The 19,319-nt window shown below is 43.5% G+C and overlaps 1 protein-coding gene and 1 non-coding gene across 3 annotated transcripts in view; both read left to right on the forward strand.

Annotated features, from left to right (window-relative positions):
* Window positions 1–19,319, forward strand: part of PPP1R8 (protein phosphatase 1 regulatory subunit 8) — a 162,417-nt gene that overhangs the window by 12,808 nt on the left and 130,290 nt on the right. Inside the window, exon 2 of one of the 2 annotated variants that reach the window (XM_069225105.1) lies at window positions 86–146. The exons of the other annotated variant lie outside the window; for it this stretch is intronic. Within the exon in view, the coding sequence (XP_069081206.1) occupies window positions 86–146 (61 nt within the window). The remainder of the gene's footprint in view (window positions 1–85; window positions 147–19,319) is intronic. 2 annotated transcript variants of the gene reach the window in all.
* On the forward strand, window positions 3,080–3,209 carry LOC138286288 (small Cajal body-specific RNA 1). The gene has a single exon (XR_011201947.1). It is a non-coding gene; the product is annotated as a small Cajal body-specific RNA 1 (non-coding RNA).

Below are 19,319 nucleotides of genomic sequence, written 5' to 3' on the forward strand. Positions count from 1 at the left end.
CTCACTTTTGTGTCCTGTTTGGTTTTAATTTTTAGGTCAGTGTTAACTATTCATGTTTTTCTTGTCTATCTTTCTTTCCCACTAGGGCAGGCAAACCTCCGCCTGGTTTACATCTTGATGTAGTCAAAGGAGACAAACTTATAGAGGTATGAAATGTACACTTTTGTTATCTAATGTAGATTGTGCACTTGTTAAGTTTTTCACACTGAAGTATTTATTTCTAGTTCGCTCAAGCATTACCAATATGCTGAAAGAGGGTGATGTTAAGGAAATACAATGGCAATGATTAATTTTTATGTTTTTTTGCAAATTGGTTTGATCTTAGCTCTGTTGCATTGTTTTCCACGGTTTAAAAATGACCCAATAGTTGCTGGTAGGGAATGGGATGCTATGAGGGGAGAAATAATAGTAGTGTGAGATGGTAGAGGAGTTGTGTATCGTGAAGGTGTACTTTGTGTCATGTGTCACAAGGGCACCATGTCCTCTGTGATAGCAGTTATCCATGTGCAATTTTTTTCATGGCTCAGGAAGGATTACACTTCCTTAAAGCAGGAACATCAAGTTAACTATTTTGAAACTCCTTTAAATACATTTTTGCATTAGCAATTCACTGGGTGCAAAACCGCCAAATGGAGATGATTTATCATAAGTCACAACTACCTGAAACATTGACTGATGCCGGTTCATTGGGAAAAATGTGGTCCGAATCTGTCATCTTTTGTGAAGGGGTAAGACAGATGCTGTTCCAGAGATCTTTGCTTCACCTCAGTTTTCATAGAGCAGTGACCCTACATTGTGTTGCTAAAATATATATATATATATATATATATATATAGTTTTTTTTTTTTCTCAGTTGAATAGGGAGTATATTGGCTGCTATATACCACCGTGTCCATCTTCAGCGTTGCTCTATCTATCCACTTTCATTTGCATTCCTGTCATTCTTTTAATTGCACACATCCCTATTTTCTAATGGAAGCAGTTCATTTTTCATAACACATCCCTCCATACCATTTTCTAAGTACTTTTCCTCTTCCTTAAGTTTTTCTTAACCAGAGAACCATTAAATATGGTAGTAAATATTGTTAGGCGATTGCTTTGGTCAAAGCTGCAATAAAGTCCCTTCCAGACCAGGCAAAATTATTTCCAGCTTTCTCCAGTATCACAGAACCAACTTTACTAACTGTTTTCTCTTTGGGCCACAATAACTACATAAGATGCTTGCTGACCTTAAACAGAGCTTGACAGATTAGGTTCAGGCTTAAATGTTTAGCCATAGGGTATAGAATTTGGATTTTAGACTTATGGGTTTGAGATTGTGGATATAATTTCAATCTTTGGGGTTCATTTTAGACGGGCTAGGGGGTGTGACTTTAAACGCCACGCTTGGAACTTTTTAGGATAGGCTGAGTGGTTTAAAAGTAAATAGCAAGTTTAACAGTTTTACTCTTAGACCTGGGGTTTAGGAGTTTAGTATTGGCCTTTTTGGTTTTAATTTGATATGTAGGGTTAGATTTGACTTACTAATGTTGTAACAAAGATTTGGACATCATTTCTTATGGGCGGTGAGGTGGCTTTAGCTTATTCTTGAGAAGAGGAGGATAGACTCAAGACAGGTTATGTTTAGACTCTAGCCCATGGTGTTAGTTAAAGCTTGAAAGATTTAGACTTTGCAGTCTAGACTCACTTTTGAGGTCAGATGTAGATCTAAAGAGTCTTACAAAGTACACTTTTTAAGAAGAAAATGAAGGAATGTCTAAGTGTATAAAATATTCCAGTTTCATACAAAGAAGGTGCACACAAGCCAACGTCTTGTCCATTGAAGAGGATGCACATCCATAGCCAGACACAACATCTGGCTGCAATGGCTGCTACAAGAAAGAGGAGGCTAGAGTACTGAACAAGCAGAGGAAGAGTGAAGATTTGCTTGTTAGCAGCTTTCTTGACAGGGATTATAGTTATCTTGAACTATGTACACAGGGGCAACTTCGAACTGTGCAGCCTCATCCTTATCTGGTGATTTTGACAGTCCCCAGACTTTTGGTGCAAATAAAAATACCTGAATCCAATAACTATAGCTCAGCTGATTCCAACCTGGTGTTGGAGCCATTCAAAAAGAGTATCCCTTTTGGTGGACCCCTTTGGGCTGGCACAGTTTAGCAGCTTGCTGGGAATTAACCCTAACCTCACATAGAACATCTGCCAGGGGAGTTTTGAGACGTTTTCTCTATTTAAGAATTCCTACTGTGTCAACCAGAATGACTAAATGAAAAGCAGGACCGCATGGAGCTTAGGCTTGGACGTTTTGACTACATACCTTTAGATTTAATGCTTGTGTATATTTGACCTTAATTCATCATAAGAAGGATCCCTGTTTTCCGTTTTCAGCTTTTCACAAACAAATACAGATAGGAATTTATTTTCCTGTCTTTATTTATTTTAAAATATGGAAAATACAGAAAATGGGTCTTACTTTTGACAGTTCTCACTACAGTCACTCATGGGTGGCAGGTCAGTAGCAGTGCAGTTGACAGGTAGGGGAATAAAAACAAAATCCTAATGATGTATAAAATATTGTAGATTTACAGATTAAGCTGTGCTACAATTTAACTGTTTTCAGATGATTGCATTGTACTGGAAAGCTATAGAACCCATTATTAGAAATTTAAAAGTGAGTATACTTTAATTGGTTAAATAAATGTGGAACAATATCCATTCTAGCTTCATGTTTACTCTAAATAAAAACTAAATACATACAAATGAGTAAAAAATAAATCTGAATAAATAGACGGAAGTGTAAAAAAGAAATACCATAAAACCGGTAGCCCTAGTCTTGAGTTAAAAGAAAAAAGCTTTTACAAGAACCTGCAATTTGGACCATGTTTGCCATTCTTGTTACTCTTCTTGACACTTGTGGTTTAAAAAAAAAAAAAAAAAGTAACATATTGTAATTTTTCTCGGATCAGTGCTGGCTCTTTTGCATAGAGTTTTGAAAAATGTCAGATATATTATGTGATTTTTACCACTCATTCATTAGCAACTTATGACCCCTCCCTTCATGACCTCTCAGTATTTCGCATTGCACTTGATACTAACCTAGTTACTTGTTGGTGGTAACTGGGTCTCAGAGGTGCTAGATCAAAACCAGCCCTAAGACTTTAAGCCCGGACTATATAGAAATGCCCTGGGTTATCTCTTGGTGTACACTTGTTTTAAATACAATACATTTTATATATAAAATACGTATATTTAGGTGTACGTTTGGAAGAACTCAAAAAATGTAAATCAGGTTCACCAGCTTACCCGTGTCCAACTAGAATTTTAAAATTGATTGCCCATACTGTTAACCCAGTATTCAGCAGAATTCTGAATCAATCTAGAAGTAGGTCTCTTCCCAACAGAATGGAAACAAGCTGTTTAAGAAACCTATGGACGATCCGGCCGTACTGAGCAATTTCAGACCCATCTCTCTTTTGCCAGCAGCAGCAAAAACATCAAAGAAATGGATTAACAGACAGCTCTCTGCCTACTTGAAATCTGATCTCTGGTGTTAATCACAAGATGCATATTTATGCATAGCACCATTTGTTGTTTATGATGTGGACTGCAGAGTAAATAAGGAAGGCAGACACATAGCTAAATTGTTTGAATTTGAATTATTACATATGTTTGTGTTTATAGTTTGGTGATTTTCATTTGCCTTTTTTTTTTTATATGTTCTTGTATTTGGTACCATTGGTGAGAGAGAAGATTACACCACAACTAAGTGAATAAATTGTGTAAATTTAAATTATATTTAAATTTATTTTGTTATATACCAGTGATTAAATGTTTACTGAGGTATTTAATTATGTTTGATCTGTTTCCACTATGTACCATATTCATTTTTGTTTGCTCTATGCCCAGATATAGTGGGTTTATTTGGGCACACCCAAACCTTTTGATATATACCTGGCATCTAATAGCCTGTTGCATGATTCTCAATCTGGCTTCAGGCAAGGGGTGAACACTGAGACTTCCTTATTGGATGTAATTGCATTTATCAAAGAACATCCTGATGGTAGACACGCAGCGTTGCTGATCCTTTTAGACCTACAGGCAGCATTCGATAGTCTCTCATGCAACCCTTTTAGAGACATTCAAAATGGTAGGTATTCAAGGAAAGCCTTCTCTTGATCAGAGAGTCCATCTTCAGCTGTTTTCGCCATATCCCCTCGCCCCTGTGGCTCATACTACATGACGTTCTGCAATGCTCTACACTGAGTAAACCACACCCTCTTTAATCTTTACCTAGCCCCCTTGGCCCACCTGATTGAAGCTTGAGGTGTGCAAGCTGTTTCCTATGCGGATGCTACAGTGCTTCTGTTCCCCTTTCAGGGGAACTCAGCCTTGACTCAGTTTAAATTGCCTGCAACACATTGTTTGGGGTCAAGGGCAACAAGCTTTCATGTTTATTTTGTCCTTGAGACAAGTAGGCAGAACCCCCTGCAACACAAACCCTTTGGCTGCCATTTTACAGAGAATGGAACTGTCTGCAGTTGAGGTACCATGTGTCCATTTGTTAATGCTGTTCAAACGTGTATTTATGGTTCATTAATGAAAAGCCTTTATTATTACGGTGAGCACTGTAAATAAACGTTTTAAGGTCACACTGCACTACTGGCAGTGAGCCCAGTAAAAAAAAAATAATAAAAAAAACATTTACACACGTCTGAAAAGTTTAGCAATATGAGGCTAAGTATAATGCTCCCAGAATGCTCTGATTATATGCAGATGTTTGCAGAAGCTTGTGAGCAAGAGTTATGATTCTTTGCTTTCAAAAATAAAATGTTCAGAAACAAATGCAAGAAGGGCATTTTAGGTGCAACTTCTTTGAAGTGTCACTTAGTTAAATGTGTTGATGCATGCTAGTATTTTCCAAAAATATTCCTAATGAAAAAATCAGTGTAACCATTCTCAACAAGTTTATGGGAAGGATGAAAATAAACAAGCAACTGGCTTGTGAGCCAACATTTTTTGTGAGTCTTTTGGTTTTGCCAATGCGTTTCTTGTTTTGACATGGCTTTTGTAACACTTTATTGTTGTGGGAGCTGCCAGGCCCTCCCCACTGAAACAAACACTGGCAAAAAGAAAAAGGGTTTGGTCTAAAAAAGCACACATTGCCACCAGTGGTGTAACAAACGCTCCACAGCCTCCCTCGAAGGGGCCCCTCAGCACAGCACCTGCCCTGAGTGAGTCTGGAGGGGGCCCTCCATGTTCTTTGCGGGGGGGCACCTCCAGTTTTGTTACACCACTGATTGCCACAGTAGTTCCTGGCACTGAACAAAACTACTTTGTGAGCCAATATGCTCCTTGTGGAAGAACACATGTGATCACTCAGTAAAGCCAGACGATAGATAGACATTTTGTTTTTATTAAACTTCTTTTTCTCTAACGCTAGACCTATTTAGGGACCCTATTCTTAAAGAAAGTCACAAAAGTGCAGATATGTATATGTCTTTGATTTAGTGGCTTTCATGAATTCACAAGAACTTACAGAAGTAAACTGAAATCGGACTCCTAGACAATATTTGTGAAGTATATTTTAGCACCCGAAAATATCCGTGTGTAGATTTGCTCATGTGAAAATCTATTGAGCGTTTACCAGTTAACTATCCCTTTTCCTCCCAACTCTGAAAAAACGTATACTTCTACCATTGGCAGGAGTAAATTGCCAATCTTTCTCATTATGGGAAAAGATTAGAGAAGAGCTGGTTAAATCCTTAAAACATGCAACTTGGTAGGTTTGCAGACTTAAAGGGATTCCAGCCCTGGAGCTATTGCTTACTGCTTCCTCCAGCCCCAGAATGTAGATCTGCGGAAAGGTGGCAAAATAAGAAAACAAGTAGGGATTGAAATTGCTAGTATTCAAGCCCTCTATAGTAGTAGCCCTGGCATAATCAAGAAGGCTGTTATCAGAGCTCTTGCATAAAGAGATTGCTGTCCTAATTTGTTGCTGCACTACATGACACCAAAGGGACAAGTGCATTTTTTTTTTTTTTTTACAGGGCAAGTAGATTTAAGAAGCAACCATTCCCATGGACAAGTAAATAACTTATTACATTCCACACCCCTGGAGTCAAAGGGTTAATGAATGACAATTCCCTAAAACTAAACTCTGATAAAACCAAAGTTCTTTTCTTTGATACATGCTTTCCTCTTCCTAACTTAAGGTGGTCAGAGGAACTTGACTCCTCACCGACCCCTGCAGACCATGCGAGAAATTTAGGAATCATGTTTGACTCTAGTCTGTCTTTTTCCACACAAATCAAGCAGCTGTTATCTGCTTGTTTTGCAATCCATAGATCATTATGGAAAATGTTGCACCTGATCCCCTAGAAGACTTGTGAGACAGTGGTGCAAAAATGTGGTCACCTCTCGGTTGGACTTTGCTAATAGTCTGTATCTGACTTCTGGCCTTCTTAATTCGCAGACTTCAGACTGTGCAGAATGCAGCATCAAGGCTGGTCCGGAGAGTCCCATATAGGCAGGCAATATATCTCCATTTGTATGAACCTCATTGGCTACCTGTGATAAATCAGGCCATGTTTAACGCTGTGACAGTATCTTTTCGAGCTTCTGGGCAAAAAATTATGCAGAAAAATAAGCAATATTGAGCACTCTGATCAAGCCATCTTCTACTGCTTCATGTCCCAAAATTTGTTAGGGCAAGAAGGAAGACCTTTCACAGTCTTGACAGTCAAGTTGTGCCATTACACTCTCAATAAATCTGTGTAGAGCTGCTCCCACCTCCGTTTTTAAGAAAGATATGAAGTCTTTTCTCTTTGAAAAAAGCAAACCTCCTTCCAGTTTATTTGCACTGGATGTACTGGTGGTCAGTTGTCCGCTTGAGTGCTGGAACGCCCCCTTGGAAGCAGGGGTGCGCTATACAAATGGCGATTGATTTGACATGTTATCCCAGAGGCAGCAGTAACGCCACTGTACTTGGGATTTCTGAGCATTTAACTTTGGGTGCACTATCCCTGTGTCCAAAATCAGTTTGCAGTAAACCATCAGAAATTTTGACCTGGAGCATGACCCCCTTCAGGGATGATTGTTTGGGGTTTAAGCATTACAAGGGAGCCCAAATAATACAGTTTTTACATTTTTAGGTGGAATTTCCTGTAGATTTGTTGTATCCCCTGACACGCTCAAGGATAAGAAGGGCCCTAGGGGGCCCTCACACCTTGCCTAGCTACAGGGTTATTGTTTGCACTTCCAGGTGCCTACTCTGCTGTGGGTGTAACAAAATAGGCGTAGGACTTTAAAAAAAATAAAATAAAAAAACAGTAGCTCATGGCAGTAGACAAGGCCCTGGTGCTGGGTTCACATTTGCCATCACCTGTACCAGGCCTTCTTCACTATTGCCAAAATTAAGGTGCGGGGGTGCTGTACAGATGACGGATAACCATGGCGCTGTTCGAAGATGCGACCAGGGCAGTTGTCATATGCCTGGGCCCTCCTCATCTGTGCCATGATAAGTGACAGCATTCAAAATAGGTCACAGTTGTTTCATAGCCCTGTGTGCAAATGCAGACAGGACAGTTAATCAGCCATACCAGCTTTTTACAGTATAAATCCCCTGATCGTGTTGAAGGTGGAGGATAGAGTGTTGTGGAAACACATGCACACCCCCCCCCCCCCAAGCTTGGGTAAAGCATGGGAACTAAAAAAAAAAACCTCTTCCCTGCTATTAAGATGAGGGGCCCAAATATCAAATTGCCCAGACCACTGCTCTCGGGCAGTGTGCAAGGAGGATAGCTAAGAAGTACTTCCAACTCTTTGGCCAGCTAGTAGGGTGGATCAAAAATGGTGCGACCCCAAATCTTGAACAAGACCGTGTGCCGGGGTACGAAAATGCCTTTCTTTGCTCAAAAGGCAAAGTTGGGGAGAGTACTAAATACCACAAAAAAAAAAGTCAGGGCTTACATTAAGAAAGGCCAACAAGTAAGGCTTGAAAGCCTGGACAATTTGGTGCCAAGCAGCAATTTATGGGGAAGTTAAAGTTAGCAGGTTGTCAAGACTGGCTGCAGAATAAAACCTGACTGTATCTAATTTCCACCTCCATGCATTCCTTACCACATCACTCATTAAAACAACACATCATAATATGTTCTATAATATTGCCTAATAATGATTACTGATGGATGGCATCCCACTTTTAAATGGCTGAATAAGGTGAAATGCCACCACGCAAATCCTACAGAACAGCCAATCAGTGATATTGTATTGTATTGTAATCGTATTTATATAGCGCTTACTACCCCTGACGAGGCGTCGAAGCGCTTTTTGATGAGTAGCACGCTACTCCGGAACCCAACAAGAATTAGTGATGGATTAGTGTAATTTAATAATGAGTACAGTTTTAGTATTATTATGAGTTAATTTGAGCCGCGGATATGAGAGTTTGTTAGTTAGATTGACTGGAGTAATGGAGGGGTGGAGGAGGAAAAGAAATCCAGAAGTGTTAATTGGGAGTATATCCTTCATTTACTCAATCCAAAGGCTTGGGATGAATAAAGGGGGGCGGAGGGGGAAGAGTATGTGGAAGGGTTAGGGAGAGCATAGTAGCAGGGTGAGATGAATGGAGGAGAATTTAGTAGGGTTGTGTGGGAGGTCACAGAGGTAGAGTGAGGTTTGGTGAGTTAGAGGTGGAGGGAAGAGCTTAGGCAGAGATATTTAGGAGATGAAAATGGTCGAAGGGATTTGGGATAAGTCAGAGTGAGAATGGAGGATAGTTTGATAGAGACATGACATAAGAGTGATGAGTAGATAAGCTTGATAAAATGAGAGCAGAAATTTATAGATATCTAGTATAACAACCCAAAAACCAGGAGCCATGCAATGATCCACAAACATGCCAAGCACAGAAACAACATATACACATACATACACATATATATATATTCATACACACACATATGCACATACAATACATAATTAGAATCATGGGTAAAAAATACTTAGTCAGACAGGTTTAAAAGAGTGTGTGTGTATTTTATTGTTATGACAGTAGCAATACATATTTTCCAAAGAAACTATAAATAAATAGAAATACATATTTTCCAAAGAAACTATAAATAAATAGAAATATACATATATTCTGAAAAAAAATATTTATCCACATAGGCATATGCAGTTCATAGTTGTTTGAAAAAGGTGGTTATGAAGGAAAGAGCCAACTCTTGAGTAGTTTTCTGAAAACAAGAAAGTTATCTGTGGCTCTTATAGTTGGGGGTAATGAATTCCATAGTTAGGCTGCTTGGACGGAGAAGGATGTACCACCTACAGTCTTTATCTTGTATGGTGGTGTTCTAAGGCGGGGTGCCAGTCTTGAGCGGAGGGTTCTTTGTTGGATGTATTTGGTAATTTTCTTTCTGTACAAAAAGTATATACTGAAGTAGGATAATACTTAATGAGCAAAACCATAAATCTGCTGACAACACCACAAATGCAAGCATGCTTATTCTAGATTGGTTTAACTTATGTAACTATGTATTTGTGCCAAACCTGATGTAATGTCAAACTGCATTTCTAATACATGGAGCATATTGCACTGATACAGCATGTAAATACCACTTCTATTGATTGTTGCACAATCATATTTCATTTGTCACGCTAAGTTAACTATCTTCCGGTAACCAGACATGTATTTTAATGCTTGTGCTATGACTTAAGGTATATCACTGTAAACACATCAAGGGAATACCCAATAAAACTGATTCAAACAAAAAATAATGAGCATAACTACAACTCACATCAACTATATATATATATTTTTTAATGAGATGCCATGCTGACATTGCAAGAATATTTACATTACAATTTTAATTACTGTATTGCTTGTTTAAAACTTGTTGGTCACCAGCATATTTACTCAGTCTTTCTTTTCAACCTTTAGCATATAATGGCACAACTGGAAGTCCAGGATTCCTGTTGACAAAAATACTCGTACATACGGTCTAAACCCAATAACGTTTTTGAAACTGCATTCTCAAGATACATGTAACAGATGTCTCTACTTGCAATGAGTATGATTTGGTTTCATTTACTTTTCCCTAAATAGATGCTAATTAAACAAAAGCCTGTGGTAAAGCTTAGCAGGGTAGTTTGTGGTGGTTATCTAAATGCAATACAGTGTTGGGAGACATTATTAGTTTGAGGGAAGTAAATTGGACTCAGCCAGTCCTCTTGTTGGATGATTTTTGGAATGTTCTAGTAGTGAAGTGACTTCAATTACTGTGAAATACAGATTTTTGAGCCTCTGCTTATTTACGTCTCGCATAAGACAGCACGTGTGCTGGTGCTTGCAAGGTCTTTTATTACTCAAAAAAAACTTTCAAATGGCTTAGAGCTGACTCATTGTTTTCCATTGGTTGGCTTGATAATCACTAATTTCCTGGCTTCTCACTGGTAAGCACGCACTGATTTCACTGTGTGCATGGACCACATGCTGAATAATGTATTCTTCGATTGGTAGGGGTTCAGAATTTCTATCGCCTGGCATATAGTTTCGGGTCAAGGACAACAAGGTTTCAGGTTTATTTTGTCCTTGGGACAAGTAAGCATAACTCCCTGCAGCACACACCCTTTGGCTGCCACTTTACAGTACCACATTACAAAGCAGGGAAAGGAATTGTCTGCAGCGGCTGTAATGTTTGTGTCCATATGGAAATGCTGTTCAAATTTGTATTTATTGTTCTTTACTGCAAAGCCTTTATTATTAGGGTGAGTGTTCTAAATACATGTTGTAAGCTCGGACTGTACTACTGACAGTGTTTCAGTAAAAAAGTGTACACACGTTTGCAAAGTTAAAAAATATGAGGCTATGTATCATGCTCCCAGAATGCTCTTATATGCTCAAATATTTGCAGAAGCTTGAAAACAAGATTGATCTTTGGGCGTCAACATAAAATGTTCACAAACAAAATGCAAGTAGGAAAAAAAGTTCTGCTAAACTGAGAAATTTTAGCTGCAGTTTTTTCCAAAAAATATTCAGTCAGTCAATGTAAACTAGCATTGGCAAAGCCAATTAGGTCTGACATTGATGGTAAGTCTTTTTGGGTTTGTCACTGTGTGTCTTGTTTTAACATGGTGTTTGTAAATTGTTGTGGGACCTGCTGGGCCCCTCACCATTGTCACAAATTTGATCAAAAAGCAAAAATATTTTTTGATCACGAAAAGCACACATTGCCACAGTCGTTCCTGGCACTGAACAAAACTACTTTGTGTGCAGAGATGTTCCTTGGAAAAGAACAGATTGCAGTCATTGTAATGTAACATGATTTTGTCACCTGTGAGGATATCCATGCGCCAAGTAGGAGTGGGTTCTGCAAGTACAATCAGTCACAGTAAAGCCAGTTGTAGGAAGTTGGCTCTGTATGTGCTATTTCAAAGTAAGGAATAGCATGCACAGAGTCCAAGGGTTCCCCTTAGAGGTAAAATAGTGGTAAAAATAGATAATACTAATGCTCTATTTTGTGGTAGTGTGGTCGAGCAGTAGGCTTATCCAAGGAGTAGTGTTAAGCATTTGTTGTACCTACACATAGACAATAAATGAGGTACACACACTCAGAGACAAATCCCGCCAATAGGTTTTTATATAGAAAAATATCTTTTCTTAGTTTATTTTAAGAACCACAGGTTCAAATTCTACATGTAATATCTCATTCGAAAGGTATTGCAGGTAAGTACTTTAGGAACTTCAAATCATAAAAATTGCATGTATACTTTACAAGTTATTGACAAATAGCTGTTTTAAAAGTGGACACTTAGTGCAATTTTCACAGTTCCTGGGGGAGGTAAGTTTTTGTTAGTTTTACCAGGTAAGTAAGACACTTACTGGGTTCAGTTCTTGGTCCAAGGTAGCCCACCGTTGGGGGTTCAGAGCAACCCCAAAGTCACCACACCAGCAGCTCAGGGCCGGTCAGGTGCAGAGTTCAAAGTGGTGCCCAAAACACATAGGCTAGAATGGAGAGAAGGGGGTGCCCCGGTTCCGGTCTGCTTGCAGGTAAGTACCCGCGTCTTCGGAGGGCAGACCAGGGGGGTTTTGTAGGGCACCGGGGGGGACACAAGTCCACACAGAAATTTCACCCTCAGCAGCGCGGGGGCGGCCGGGTGCAGTGTAGGAACAGGCGTCGGGTTCGTAATGTTAGTCTATGAGAGATCTCGGGATCTCTTCAGCGCTGCAGGCAGGCAAGGGGGGGATTCCTCGGGGAAACCTCCACTTGGGCAAGGGAGAGGGACTCCTGGGGGTCACTCCTCCAGTGAAAGTCCGGTCCTTCAGGTCCTGGGGGCTGCGGGTGCAGGGTCTCTCCCAGGCGTCGGGACTTTAGGTTCAAAGAGTCGCGGTCAGGGGAAGCCTCGGGATTCCCTCTGCAGGCGGCGCTGTGGGGGCTCAGGGGGGACAGGTTTTGGTACTCACAGTATCAGAGTAGTCCTGGGGTCCCTCCTGAGGCGTCGGATCTCCACCAGCCGAGTCGGGGTCGCCGGGTGCAGTGTTGCAAGTCTCACGCTTCTTGCGGGGAGCTTGCAGGGTTCTTTAACGCTGCTGGAAACAAAGTTGCAGCTTTTCTTGGAGCAGGTCCGCTGTCCTCGGGAGTTTCTTGTCTTTTCGAAGCAGGGGCAGTCCTCAGAGGATGTCGAGGTCGCTGGTCCCTTTGGAAGGCGTCGCTGGAGCAGGATCTTTGGAAGGCAGGAGACAGGCCGGTGAGTTTCTGGAGCCAAGGCAGTTGTCGTCTTCTGGTCTTCCGCTGCAGGGGTTTTCAGCTGGGCAGTCCTTCTTCTTGTAGTTGCAGGAATCTAATTTTCTAGGGTTCAGGGTAGCCCTTAAATACTAAATTTAAGGGCGTGTTTAGGTCTGGGGGGTTAGTAGCCAATGGCTACTAGCCCTGAGGGTGGGTGCACCCTCTTTGTGCCTCCTCCCAAGGGGAGGGGGTCACAATCCTAACCCTATTGGGGGAATCCTCCATCTGCAAGATGGAGGATTTCTAAAAGTTAGAGTCACCTCAGCTCAGGACACCTTAGGGGCTGTCCTGACTGGCCAGTGACTCCTCCTTGTTGCTTTCTTTGTTCCCTCCAGCCTTGCCGCCAAAAGTGGGGGCCGTGGCCGGAGGGGGCGGGCAACTCCACTAAGCTGGAGTGCCCTGCTGGGCTGTGACAAAGGGGTGAGCCTTTGAGGCTCACCGCCAGGTGTCACAGCTCCTACCTGGGGGAGGTGTTAGCATCTCCACCCAGTGCAGGCTTTGTTACTGGCCTCAGAGTGACAAAGGCACTCTCCCCATGGGGCCAGCAACATGTCTCTAGTGTGGCAGGCTGCTGGAACTAGTCAGCCTACACAGATAGTTGGTTAAGTTTCAGGGGGCACCTCTAAGGTGCCCTCTGTGGTGTATTTTACAATCAAATGTACACTGGCATCAGTGTGCATTTATTGTGCTGAGAAGTTTGATACCAAACTTCCCAGTTTTCAGTGTAGCCATTATGGTGCTGTGGAGTTCGTGTAAAACAGACTCCCAGACCATATACTCTTATGGCTACCCTGCACTTACAATGTCTAAGGTTTTGCTTAGACACTGTAGGGGCACAGTGCTCATGCACTGGTACCCTCACCTATGGTATAGTGCACCCTGCCTTAGGGCTGTAAGGCCTGCTAGAGGGGTGTCTTATCTATACTGCATAGGCAGTGAGAGGCTGGCATGGCACCCTGAGGGGAGTGCCATGTCGACTTACTCATTTTGTTCTCACTAGCACACACAGGCTTGTAAGCAGTGTGGCTGTGCTGAGTGAGGGGTCTCTAGGGTGGCATAATGCATGCTGCAGCCCTTAGAGACCTTCCCTGGCATCAGGGCCCTTGGTACCAGAGGTACCAGTTACAAGGGACTTATCTGGATGCCAGGGTGTGCCAATTGTGGGATCAATGGTACATTTTAGGTGAAAGAACACTGGTGCTGGGGCCTGGTTAGCAGGGTCCCAGCACACTTCTCAGTCAAGTCAGCATCAGTATCAGGCAAAAAGTGGGGGGTAACTGCAACAGGGAGCCATTTCTTTACACAAGCCCCCCCCAGCCCACAGGCCAGGAGACTCAGCCAACGCTGGAAGAGTCTTCCTAGTCTGTCAGGCGAGGAAGAGTAGAGGAAATGGCTGGTTTGTTGCAGGGCCTACTCTGCCTTACATCCTCCTGTTCAGGTCATTCCCTCTGGGGAACTGACCCACTTCCACAGTGATAGGACCTAGTCTGAACTGCCTCTTGTCTGTGCTTTTTATGTCTTTACCCATTCTCTCTATTTTGAGGTCAGAGGTATCCACCTCTGCTAATCTTATCTTAGCCAGGGTCACCCCTAGCTTACCCAAAGAGGTTACCCAGAGCTGGAGTAACCCCACCATGACCAACAGGGTCAGGGGGCCTAACTTGTTATTTGGCATGGGGTCAGACCACCATGCCAAGGATAGTGCAGCCATAAAGGCTAACACCCAGCAGAGGCCACTGACAGCTGTCAGTGCCCAGAACCACACCTTTAGCTCTTCACCTACAAGGGAAGGGGCTAAGTTACAGGCTTCTTTGGGTTCAGGGTGCCTGTCTGCTGTATTAGAGTGGGGGGTTACCACATCTTGTAGTAAACACCCTTCTTCCACTCTTTCTTCTGTTAGCTGAGGAGCCACCCACTCAGGCTTAACAGTTGCCTGACTAGCCAGGACTTCTTGTGGGTCAGGTTGGACTTTATCAGAGCCATTTTTGGAGTTCTCCCCTACTGGAGCAGAATCTCCTTGGCTTGCTGGAACCTTGGCTAAAGGTTGTCCACCTTTCCTACTCTGTTTCCTTTTCTTTTTCTTCTGGGGCCTACTTGCATTTACTGCAGAGGCAGGCACTCCAGAATCCTTGGGAGAGGACTGGCCCTGGACCAGTTCTTCTCTTAGGCTCTGACTAACCTCTGGGTAGTCATTTCCAAGGAGACAATCAAGGGGGAGGTCTGTACTGACTACCACCCTTCTCCAGCTAAAAGTTCCACCCACTTCTATGGGCACAAGAGCCACAGGCCTATTAGTGACCCTGTCTGGGCTAACTCTTACTCTGGCCATCTCACCTGGGATGTACTGGTTTGAGAGTACCAGCCTGTCATGCACAATAGTGTGACTGGCACAAGTGTCTCTCAGGGCAGTGGTTGGGATTCCATTCACCAGTAGGTGGTGGAAGTGTCTACTTCCCTCTGGAATCTCCAACTCACCTGTTGGGCCCTGTTTCCAGTTGAAGGCTATGAAGACCTCCTCATCTGAGGAGTCATCTCCCATGGCTACACTGGTTACCCCTGGAATTTTGTTCTGGGGTTTGTTTTTGGGACAAGAAGTGTCCTTGGTGTGGTGCCCAGACTGTTTACAGTTGTGGCACCATGCCTTAGTGGCATCCCAGTTCTTACCCTGGTACCCACCTTTGTTTTGGGTTGTGTCTTGGGGCCCACCCACCTGTTCTGGTTTTTGGGGGCCTACAGAGGACTCTTTTTCTTTGTTTCTAGGGTCACCCACTTTCTCCTGGGGAGTTTTTGTAACCCCTTTCTTTTGGTCACCCCCAGTGGAAGTTTTGGTTACCCTAGTCTTGACCCAGTGGTCTGCCTTCTTTCCCAATTCTTGGGGAGAAATTGGACCTAGGTCTACCAGATACTGATGCAACTTTTCATTGAAGCAGTTACTTAAAATGTGCTCTTTCATAAACAAATTATAAAGCCCAACATAGTCACACACTTCATTTCCAGTTAACCAACCATCTAGTGTTTTTACTGAGTAGTCTACAAAATCAACCCAGGTCTGGCTCGAGGATTTTTGAGCCCCCCTGAATCTAATTCTATACTCCTCAGTGGAGAATCCAAAGCCCTCAATCAGGGTACCCTTCATGAGGTCATAAGATTCTGCATCTTTTCCAGAGAGTGTGAGGAGTCTATCCCTACACTTTCCAGTGAACATTTCCCAAAGGAGAGCACCCCAGTGAGATCTGTTTACTTTTCTGGTTACACAAGCCCTCTCAAAAGCTGTGAACCATTTGGTGATGTCATCACCATCTTCATATTTTGTTACAATCCCTTTGGGGATTTTTAGGATGTCAGGAGAATCTCTGACCCTATTTAAGTTGCTGCCACCATCGATGGGACCTAGGCCCATCTCTTTTCTTTCCCTTTCTATGGCTAGGAGCTGCTTTTCCAAAGCCAATCTTTTGACCATCCTGGCTAACAGGGGGTCATCTTCACTGGAGTTATCCTCAGTGATTTCAGAGGTGTTGGTCTCTCCTGTGAGGGAACCAGCATCTCTGACTATTATTTTTGGAGTCAGGGTTTGAGGGACCCTGTTCTCCCTAGATAGGACTGGTAGGGGGGAATTTTCCTCCTGGTCACTATCCTCTTCCTCTGAGTTGCCACCCTCAGAGGGGTTGGCCTTTTCAAACTCTGCCAAAAGCTCCTGGAGCTGTATTTTGGTAGGTTTGGGGCCCATTGTTATTTTCTTTATTTTACAGAGTGACCTTAGCTCCCTCATCTTAAGATGGAGGTAAGGTGTGGTGTCGAGTTCCACCACAGTCACATCTGTGCTAGACATTTTGCTTCTAAAAGTTGGAATACTTTTTTAAGAAACTAAAACTGGTTCTAGAATCTAATTCAAACTTTTACCAAACTTTTAAACTCTAAAAGAAATGCTAAACAGGATCTAACACAAGGCCCTAGCAGGTCTTTTAAGAATTTAGAAAACTTTTCAAATTGCAAAAATCAATTTCTAATGACAATTTTGGAATTTGTCGTGTGATCAGGTATTGGCTGAGTAGTCCAGCAAATGCAAAGTCTTGTACCCCACCGCTGATCCACCAATGTAGGAAGTTGGCTCTGTATGTGCTATTTCAAAGTAAGGAATAGCATGCACAGAGTCCAAGGGTTCCCCTTAGAGGTAAAATAGTGGTAAAAATAGATAATACTAATGCTCTATTTTGTGGTAGTGTGGTCGAGCAGTAGGCTTATCCAAGGAGTAGTGTTAAGCATTTGTTGTACCTACACATAGACAATAAATGAGGTACACACACTCAGAGACAAATCCCGCCAATAGGTTTTTATATAGAAAAATATCTTTTCTTAGTTTATTTTAAGAACCACAGGTTCAAATTCTACATGTAATATCTCATTCGAAAGGTATTGCAGGTAAGTACTTTAGGAACTTCAAATCATAAAAATTGCATGTATACTTTACAAGTTATTGACAAATAGCTGTTTTAAAAGTGGACACTTAGTGCAATTTTCACAGTTCCTGGGGGAGGTAAGTTTTTGTTAGTTTTACCAGGTAAGTAAGACACTTACTGGGTTCAGTTCTTGGTCCAAGGTAGCCCACCGTTGGGGGTTCAGAGCAACCCCAAAGTCACCACACCAGCAGCTCAGGGCCGGTCAGGTGCAGAGTTCAAAGTGGTGCCCAAAACACATAGGCTAGAATGGAGAGAAGGGGGTGCCCCGGTTCCGGTCTGCTTGCAGGTAAGTACCCGCGTCTTCGGAGGGCAGACCAGGGGGGTTTTGTAGGGCACCGGGGGGGACACAAGTCCACACAGAAATTTCACCCTCAGCAGCGCGGGGGCGGCCGGGTGCAGTGTAGGAACAGGCGTCGGGTTCGTAATGTTAGTCTATGAGAGATCTCGGGATCTCTTCAGCGCTGCAGGCAGGCAAGGGGGGGATTCCTCGGGGAAACCTCCACTTGGGCAAGGGAGAGGGACTCCTGGGGGTCACTCCTCCAGTGAAAGTCCGGTCCTTCAGGTCCTGGGGGCTGCGGGTGCAGGGTCTCTCCCAGGCGTCGGGACTTTAGGTTCAAAGAGTCGCGGTCAGGGGAAGCCTCGGGATTCCCTCTGCAGGCGGCGCTGTGGGGGCTCAGGGGGGACAGGTTTTGGTACTCACAGTATCAGAGTAGTCCTGGGGTCCCTCCTGAGGCGTCGGATCTCCACCAGCCGAGTCGGGGTCGCCGGGTGCAGTGTTGCAAGTCTCACGCTTCTTGCGGGGAGCTTGCAGGGTTCTTTAACGCTGCTGGAAACAAAGTTGCAGCTTTTCTTGGAGCAGGTCCGCTGTCCTCGGGAGTTTCTTGTCTTTTCGAAGCAGGGGCAGTCCTCAGAGGATGTCGAGGTCGCTGGTCCCTTTGGAAGGCGTCGCTGGAGCAGGATCTTTGGAAGGCAGGAGACAGGCCGGTGAGTTTCTGGAGCCAAGGCAGTTGTCGTCTTCTGGTCTTCCGCTGCAGGGGTTTTCAGCTGGGCAGTCCTTCTTCTTGTAGTTGCAGGAATCTAATTTTCTAGGGTTCAGGGTAGCCCTTAAATACTAAATTTAAGGGCGTGTTTAGGTCTGGGGGGTTAGTAGCCAATGGCTACTAGCCCTGAGGGTGGGTGCACCCTCTTTGTGCCTCCTCCCAAGGGGAGGGGGTCACAATCCTAACCCTATTGGGGGAATCCTCCATCTGCAAGATGGAGGATTTCTAAAAGTTAGAGTCACCTCAGCTCAGGACACCTTAGGGGCTGTCCTGACTGGCCAGTGACTCCTCCTTGTTGCTTTCTTTGTTCCCTCCAGCCTTGCCGCCAAAAGTGGGGGCCGTGGCCGGAGGGGGCGGGCAACTCCACTAAGCTGGAGTGCCCTGCTGGGCTGTGACAAAGGGGTGAGCCTTTGAGGCTCACCGCCAGGTGTCACAGCTCCTACCTGGGGGAGGTGTTAGCATCTCCACCCAGTGCAGGCTTTGTTACTGGCCTCAGAGTGACAAAGGCACTCTCCCCATGGGGCCAGCAACATGTCTCTAGTGTGGCAGGCTGCTGGAACTAGTCAGCCTACACAGATAGTTGGTTAAGTTTCAGGGGGCACCTCTAAGGTGCCCTCTGTGGTGTATTTTACAATCAAATGTACACTGGCATCAGTGTGCATTTATTGTGCTGAGAAGTTTGATACCAAACTTCCCAGTTTTCAGTGTAGCCATTATGGTGCTGTGGAGTTCGTGTAAAACAGACTCCCAGACCATATACTCTTATGGCTACCCTGCACTTACAATGTCTAAGGTTTTGCTTAGACACTGTAGGGGCACAGTGCTCATGCACTGGTACCCTCACCTATGGTATAGTGCACCCTGCCTTAGGGCTGTAAGGCCTGCTAGAGGGGTGTCTTATCTATACTGCATAGGCAGTGAGAGGCTGGCATGGCACCCTGAGGGGAGTGCCATGTCGACTTACTCATTTTGTTCTCACTAGCACACACAGGCTTGTAAGCAGTGTGGCTGTGCTGAGTGAGGGGTCTCTAGGGTGG

This window comes from Pleurodeles waltl, chromosome 3_1 (genome assembly GCF_031143425.1).
Source record: "Pleurodeles waltl isolate 20211129_DDA chromosome 3_1, aPleWal1.hap1.20221129, whole genome shotgun sequence".
NCBI classification, from domain to species: Eukaryota; Metazoa; Chordata; class Amphibia; order Caudata; family Salamandridae; genus Pleurodeles; species Pleurodeles waltl.